General features: G+C 26.1%; 1 protein-coding gene across 1 annotated transcript; it reads left to right on the top strand.

Annotated features, from left to right (window-relative positions):
* Positions 1–1,172: 1,172 nt before the first annotated feature.
* On the top strand, positions 1,173–3,617 carry LOC130969695 (early nodulin-like protein 9). Its single transcript, XM_057895543.1, has 2 exons — positions 1,173–1,433; positions 2,880–3,617. The coding sequence occupies exons 1-2, from the start codon at positions 1,235–1,237 to the stop codon at positions 3,347–3,349; spliced, it is 669 nt and encodes a 222-aa protein (XP_057751526.1). The 5' UTR covers positions 1,173–1,234; the 3' UTR covers positions 3,350–3,617.
* Positions 3,618–8,854: the final 5,237 nt, after the last annotated feature.

Raw genomic sequence — 8,854 nt, 5'->3', positions numbered from 1 at the left:
GAGACAGAAGGGCAGACTGCAAAAACTGGACAGTCGAACAAATAAAGAAGATTGAGAGAAAAAAAGAAGGATTAGAAATTTGATTTAAGGTGAAATTAAAATTAATTATATAGTGGAGATAATTAAAACATTTCGCTAAAAATTACTAAGTAATTTTTAAAATTTCAATGGTTGCATGCCCCCTCCCCAATAAATAAATCCATCCCTGGATATATATATATAGCTACATAGACCAGGCACCAATGGAATGCAGACACGTCATTAATCATGCATTGCCGCCACAAAACAAGCTTCACATTAAATTTGCCAACAATCGTAAATAAAAAAGAAAAATAAGTTAATATATATATATATATATATATATATATATATATATATAATATTTTAATATATTTTTTATTTTTAATTAATTTTTATGGTTAAATTTAATATATATAACATGATTAAAAAAATTATACAAATAAAATCTAGAGTATTTAAAATCCTAAACTTTTACATTCAAAATTACAAAATATAACATATCCAAAATGTGAAACTTGTACATCCAAATTCCAAAGTTCCAATAACCGAATTTCGAATGTGTAATTCTTAATGTTAAATGCGAAAAATGTTTAATTTATATTTTTAAATATATTATATTTAGAATTTTGATGTGCAATTTTTTTGTTTGGCGATTTTTTTTTGTACATAAAAGTTTTACATAAAAATTTAATTACGTAATATTATATCAATAAAAATAGATATATTTTTAATTTATTATTCAAATAATAATTTAAACACATCAATTTTATTAGATAATACCATAAAATTTTTAAACATATTCTATTAATCAAAATTGAACTTTATGTATAAAATAAATCTTAGTCTTAGCTAGCCTTAGCCTCATTTCACAAGATATGAATATTCATCCTTAATGACAATAAAGCAAAGCACAAACCCACATATCAAGCTATATCAAAGATTCATTCAAAAAGCTAATATTATATTGAGTATAGAAAATAAAAGTGAACTTATGCTTTGCACCAGAATCAAAGTAAACCCAAAGTGTGGGGAGAATAATAAAAAGTTGCAAAATTAAAGCTTCCCTTCCACAGTTTGTAAATTTTCCATGCACCTCACACCTATATAAGCCTTGATAATGGTTCAGATTTTTGTCATCCCTCTCTGGCCTCCAAAACACTAGTACCAATTTTGAGTTGCTATTGCAATAATACCCTTTAGTTTTTTCTCACCTATGGCTACCTCAATTTTAAGGTCTAATAAAGTAGTTCATTCATTAGGGTTGCTGTGTGTGCTACTCTTGGTGCATGAGGGTGCTGCCTATGATTTTATAGTTGGAGGCCAAAAGGGTTGGAGTGTTCCAAGTGATTCCAATTTCAATCCTTTCAATTCATGGGCAGAAAAGAGCCGTTTTCAAATTGGAGACTCTCTAGGTGACTTCTTCTTCAATCCTAATGAACATTTCAAATTCTTCTGATCTTTTCTTCAACTATGTGAATTCATACTTTTGTTAAAATATATAGTTTTCTAATGTATAATCAATAGAGTATTTTTTTATATATAGATATAAATATTAGTGTATTAATAGATACTATTAAATTATATATATATCATCCTTTTAAATATTAACAAATATATAATTAATTAAAATAATAAATATTTTATATTATAATTAAAAAATCTTGAGTTTAAGTTTCGAAAATATCAACATACTTTTCAACAAGTGAAAACATAGTTGTCAGAACCGAACCGATAATTGAATCGGTCAAGTTACTGGGTTACTGGGTCATTGGTTCAATCGTTGGGTCACTGGTTGAACCGGTTGACTCGGTACTATACAAATAAAAAATAAAAATAGTCAAAAACCTAAAATTAAATTTTGAAAAATACATATTTTCACTAACATTTTAAAAATAATTAAATCGAATTCTATAAATAACTAATACAAAAATAGACATATAATTAGTTTATACTACTATATAGTATCTTAATTAGATACAATAAGAATAATAATCTATAAATTATATCCAAAAAATAATTTTAAGATCTAAATATTTTTATATAATTAAATAATTATATAAATTATTTTTTTCTCAGAATAAATAATTTTTATTTTATTTTTATATTCATTATTATTTTTTTTTAAAATTAATTAATTTGTATTTCAATTAAAAAATAATTAATTTAAAAAATATTGAGTTAAGTATTTTCATATATATATATATATATATATATATATATATATATATATTAGTTATAAAAAATTAAAATATATATTATAAAAAGCATTAGTAATATATACTAAGTTTTTGTGTTTACTACCACTATGGAAGACTTTCAATTGTGTATATATATACTTAAGAAAAAAATTTTAATATTTCAAAAATATTAGTGATTAAGTAATTTTAGCTATTAATCTCTACTGCATATATATATATATATATATATATATATATATATATATATTTTATAATAGAGATTAATGATTAAAATTATTGAAATACAAAAATATTCATGAAATATTTTAAATGCTTTTTATATTTATTTAATAATGTTATGTATATATAAAAATTCAACTATTAGATCAGTTATCGTATATTTATATTTTATTGTATATTTTATATTAATAATTGACTAATTTTAATGTATACATAGTATTTTTTTGAGATTTTATTAGGTAGACAATAACTTTAACAATAAATTTTAAAATTGGTTTAATAAAGTAAAAACACAATACATCCTTACGAAAATCACAAGCTACAAAAACCACAAACCAAAAGAAAAAAAGTTATCATATGCATAACTGCATTGTTTACTAAACTCATTGTCTTCCTATATTTTTCCTTCTGATAATTTTTTGGTTGTGTTCTGTGATTCAGTGTTCAACTACCAATCTGGGCAAGACTCAGTGCTGCAGGTGAAGAGCGAAGACTATGCAAGCTGCAACACAAACTCACCATATGCAAAATTTTCAGACGGGCACACAGTGTTTAAGCTCACCCAATCAGGCCCATACTTCTTCATTAGCGGCAACAAAGATAACTGCCTCAAGAACGAGAAGCTAACCGTCATTGTCATGGCCGACAGAACCAACCGCACCTCCTCCACAGCAAGTCCCACTTCTTCGCCACCTTGGCCGCAGCCGCCATCAGCGCCTTCACCGGCCCCGACCGGCCAAGAAGGGCAGTCTTCTCCTCCACCTGCAGGAACTGTGGAAACAAATCCAACACCCGCACCGTCCAGTGAAGGACACCATCCTCCTAATGCTGCCGCCTCCGCCTTCGTCAACTTTGCTGCTTCGCTTGTAGCAATATCCATGGCTTCTTCAGCTCTCATGTTTTCTCTCTAGTAAACTCAAGTGTATATGTTTGTTGTGGGTGCTTATTATTCATATACTTTTAAATTTTTTTAAAGAAGACAATATTTATTTTTAATTTATTTTGTTCTTTCTTTTTTATTTTCCTCTATACTTTTGATTTCGCCGGTATTGTTTGTACTGGGTCTTCAGTTTGGTGTTTGTTTGTGAATGATGAAGATTGAGAATAAGCTGACAAGAATGTACCTTTTGTGTGTTTCTAACCAGATTATTATGTAAAAATATTGTACATGTTGAAAATGATTGGAATAAAACCATTTTTTATGTGATTAAAGAAAGGGTTTTTCATCTAAATAAAATAAAATCAAAGCCATCATTACCACAAAAATTACTTTTAGTAACAAATTTGTAAGGACAATGACATAATAATTCAGGTATATTTTATTTAATTTATATTTTTATGATAATTATATATTTATCTTTATTATTATAGGTTATATATATATATATATATATATATATATATATATATATATATATTCATTTAAAAATTTTTTATCAGTAATTATATAATTATTACTAAAATTTTTTAATGACAAAATATAAAATAATTAATGTCTAATTATTGATAAATATATTACTAATTATTTTATTATTATTAAAAATAAAATAAATAACTTTTAAATTTTTTTTAATAGTGGACACTATTATATTGTTTTAAACCATTTTTTCTTCCCTTTTAAATAGTGGCAAGGTACAATATTTTATAATTTGCACATAAATCGTGGTAGAAAACGACGACATAGTACTATGATTTTTTAGAAGAAGAGTGTTAAGAGCAGTAAATTTTGTGATTTGTAGTTATCAATTAATTATTATTAATATTTTTTAATGGTGTGAGATTATATCTAATGATGTGAAATTATTTCTTTTTTTTTATGGTTAAGTGCTAGCCCTAAACTTTCTCTTTTCAGAATTTATTTTTAAATAAATATTTTAATTATTTTATTTACTGAATTAGATATTTTGGATGCTATTTATGTTTTTAGGTCGTTACATATCTTATTTATAGTGTAAACGAAATAATTATACATATATCTCGTTTATATTGTAAATAAAATAAGACACGATTTTATTTAGCTTTATCTCATTTGCAAACAAAATATATGAAATTTGAAAAAAAAAAGTGATACTACATATATAAATCTTTTTGTAACTAAGTCTAACTAAATTTGTGCAAAGCCCACAAAAAAATTACGTCCATATGTCACTACTCTGTTTTCACGCCTTCTGATTGATATAGTATAGTACACAAGTTTTCGAAACATAATACATAAAAATTTACACAACACAAATTTGTTGATATAATATACAAATTTTTACTGCGAATGTATTTTGTTAGTTGAGTGAGTCAATATGTCCTCTAAAAATTTCTATGCTTCACATTAAAAATTTTATGCTATGCAACAAGATTTTTGTATTGTTCACAAAATTTGTGTTGTGCATATTTTATTGGTTGGTGTCAATGTTTTAGACATGTGGTCCTTAAAAATTTGTGTTGTATATTAAAATTTGTGTATTGTGCATCAAAATTTATATATTGTGCATTAAAATTCTGTGTTCCAGTTTTTTGAATATTTATAAGAGAAGAAAAAGATGAAGATGACGAGAACGATGATAATGATAATAAGAGAGACAAAGAGGAAAAAAAGAGAAGAAAAATTAAACAACAACAACATCAAGAAGAAGACGACATTGGTGGTAGTGATAGCAATAATACCGACGGTGGTGGCGGTAGTGACGATGACAATGGCGTTGAAAAAGGAAGAAGGAACACAAGAACAAGAAAAAAAAGCGATGATCATTAAAGGAAAGGGAAGTGGCGCGCGAATATGTTTTTATTTGTAAACAATTTGGTTAAACTTGGTTACTCATAAGACTTTGACATCGAGTATTTTTTTTTTAAATACACATATTTCGTTTACAATGTAAATTAAACGAGATAAATTCATAATAAATATTCTCTACATACAAGTCTTTTTTTTATATATAAATCCGTACAAGTCTCTTTAACCTAATTTACCTCGCTAATCTAACTAATTTTTCAACCAACGCGTAAATATATGACTGTCTTTTTCGAACAGATTTCGTTTCTTTTTTCGAATTTTTTCCACATTTACAACCCGAGTTTTTTAAAATTAAATAATGAGTTATTCATGATTTATTATTTTATTTAAAAAATATTTTTCTAAAAATAATTAAATTAAATTTTATAATACTTTAAATTTAAAATCTATTAAAATTTTTAAATATTTTGTATTATAATGAGATAGTTCAAAAAAAATAAAAATATTATTATTATTATTATTATTATTATTGTTATTATTGTTATTATTATTATTTGGTTTCATTTAACTAGCCAAAATCATTAAAGGGAACAAAGGAAAAAAAATTAAATGTGGCTTACTATATATATATAAAATGACACATGTTTTCTTTATATATATAACCAATATCACCTAATTCTCCTTATTCATTAATCATCGTCATCAACATTTCATCTTCTCTCATTAACCGAAACTATAAGGAAAGAAAAGAAAAGAAAGAAAGAAAGATCGTAGGTGAAAAAGAGAAGCTGTAAAATTTTCGAACTTCTAGCTTTAAATTTTTGAAATAATTCATAATTCTAATAAAAAATTTAATCTGATCAATGTATTCGTATCTTTTTTCTTTTTACGTTGGCGTTAATTTTGGTTAAACTTGTGTAAGAAATATAACATATAGAACTAATCAATATAGTTATTAATGTTATTTTATTTTAAAGCAATTTTAGTTAAATAAAACATATTTGAATTATCTATATTTTTACATATTATATAAATATTGACTTGTTTAGTGAAATAGTTAATATATCAATTAATTAAAAAAATAATTTGATAAATTATGCATGCAATTTGTATTAAAAAATGTTACAAAATAAATATTGTGCTTTTGTAACTAAAGAAAAAAAATGTTACAAAATCAAGTTATATTTTATAACAAAATTTTATGATAGAAAAAAATATATTGCCAAAAATATTTTGATCAAAATTTATTATCACTTTTGTAACGAATTTTGATTTTTGTATTAAAAAAATTTGTTACAAAATATTAATTTGAATTGTAACAGTTCTATTTTTTGTTATAAACTTTTTGTAATGGGACATATTGCAACGACTCTTTTTTTGTTACAATTTTTTTTGTTACAAATATTATTTTTTCTTGTAGTTGGTGTTCTTGGCGGAGGAATCGATTTCTGATGTTTTCTTCTTCGGCAGCTCAGTCAAAAAGTTTCTCCGAAATTTCGAGTATTTTGATTTCGTATGGAGGTAGGACTTCGGTAAATTCTCACCGATTAAATTTGTGTTGGACAAGTGAATGGTTGTTGTGATTGATTACTGAGGGAGTTTAGTTGACTTTATATTGAATTTTGTTGATATATTGTTATATGTGATTAAGCTTGTGATTTGATCATATTTGTACTTCCCAAACTGTGATAATAAGGCTGATTTGGGGCTGTCATTGTGTTAGTTTTTGAATAAAATGCGTGAGGTTCAATGGTCGAGTAATTAAATTAAAAGTTACGAAGAACCGATAACCGAAAAGCTCGAGAACGGATTAAAACACAAGTAATATTTTAAAAGAAAAAGGTTAAGGGTTTCGGTTTTAGTATAAGAGGAAGATTAGTAATTAAATTTTATTTTTGAAGAGTAACATTGTATTTGTATATAAAAATCAAGGTAAAATTTGTAATTATGTAAGTTTTCGGGTATTTTGAATAATAAAAAAAGTACAAGGATAAAAATTGATATTTTATAAGATCTCAGGGTTATTTCTAAAAATATAAAATTAAATTAGTAATTTTTTAATATAAAATTAAAATTAGTAATATTATAAAATATTGGATTAAAAAGTAAATAGTTAAAAGCTTAAAGAATAGAACATTAATAAGCAGGTTTTGATATAAAATAATAATGTTAATACTCTTTTATTATTAATATTAGCATTATTTGTATCAATATAATATATTAGTATTTTATTTAAAAAAATATTATTTTATTTATGACATACTAAAAGAGTAAGAAGAAAATTGTCCTAAAAGTTTTAGAAAGGCAAATTTAAATTAAGCATTTTTAATTCTCTCTCGATAATACACTTAGGAAAAGGCGAAGAAATAATGCGAAAATAATTTATATTGTGGAATGATAAGAAAGAAAAGAAAGAAAGAACAAAAAGAAAATGAGATAAGCAGAGATATGGTGATGAGTCCACCGAGATTTGCTCTCTAGAGATACATCGACCAATTCAGGAGATGGTCGCACCTGTAAAATAGATGTTGCTTACAGAAGATATTAATACATATATTGGTTAGAGAGAGCCTCACCTATAAGACCGATGTTGCTTACAGAGGTTATATTTACATACATCGGCTCAAGAGAGTCGCACCTGTAAGACAGAGGTTGCTTACAGAAGTTATGGCACTGGAAGCCAAACTCAGACAAAGATTGCTGAGATAAGTTGGAATATAATTCAATAAATAACAGAGAATAAAAGAATTAAAAGAATAAAAGAAACTAAAGAACCTCTGCCACATGAGAGTAGAGAATATATGAAAAAAAGAATGTATTAATTAAAGGAATCTCTGCCACAGAAGAGCAGAAAATAAAAATTAAAAAATCAAACGAATCTCTACCACATGAGAGTAGAGCACAGAAAAAAAAGAATGTATTAACTGAAAGTATCTCTACCATAGAAGAGCAGAGGGCAAAGATAAAGAAAAATTTTAAAAAAAATGTCTACCACAGGAGAGCAGATGCGACCTTGTTTGGGGCTTAGTGTCAAATGTATAGTGGGGACGCCCACATATTGTGAACTGTTTTCCAGATGTAAGCATATTACAACATGTTTAAAAGTCACATTATATACGATCTGGTCGTAAGACTTATATGCACATTGTTTGCATCTGGAAAGTCATATCCGAGACTTGTACCCGGGTAATGTCGGGAGTAGGTAGGCAACCGACACATGAGCCCATGGCCTGCATAGGATAGACATACATCATACTTGTTTGCACATACTTCTCTGTGATATGTATTTTTGTGATTGTGGGTATGTGTGCTTCTTGATTTGTGATTTTTTCTGTATCTCTAGTTTGTTAAAGTTGTTTATTTTATGAGGTTTGTTGCTATTGGCCATCTATCGAAGATCGTAAGTATTCTGTTGTGGAATTTCTGTATAACAAATAATCACCCCGACCCTAATAAGAACTCCCCCGTTCTTACCCCATATTTCTACCTCTTTCAGCTACATGTGCGAAGGTTTAGTGCGGAACTACAGGAGCATAGAAGATTATGTTTATGAGTTGAGTTGTTAGAATTCATTTTCCCCTTATTGTTTATTCTTTTGGTTTTTAGTGGGGTAAGACTTATAATTGAGGTTTTTTGAATAAGTTTATGTATATAATGCTATGTGAATATATATATATATATATATATATAT

The sequence above is a fragment of the Arachis stenosperma genome, chromosome 3, assembly GCF_014773155.1.
Source record: "Arachis stenosperma cultivar V10309 chromosome 3, arast.V10309.gnm1.PFL2, whole genome shotgun sequence".
Lineage (NCBI taxonomy): Eukaryota > Viridiplantae > Streptophyta > Magnoliopsida > Fabales > Fabaceae > Arachis > Arachis stenosperma.
The sequence above is the reverse complement of the archived record's forward strand: the minus strand, read 5'-3'. Positions and strand labels throughout refer to the sequence as shown.

Coding starts and splice junctions, on each gene's coding strand:
- LOC130969695 (XM_057895543.1), top strand. CDS start 1,235: ATGGCTACCTCAATTTTAAGGTCTAATAAAGTAGTTCATTCATTAGGG. Junction 1,434..2,879: donor TCAAATTGGAGACTCTCTAG/GTGACTTCTTCT, acceptor TCTGTGATTCAG/TGTTCAACTACCAATCTGGG.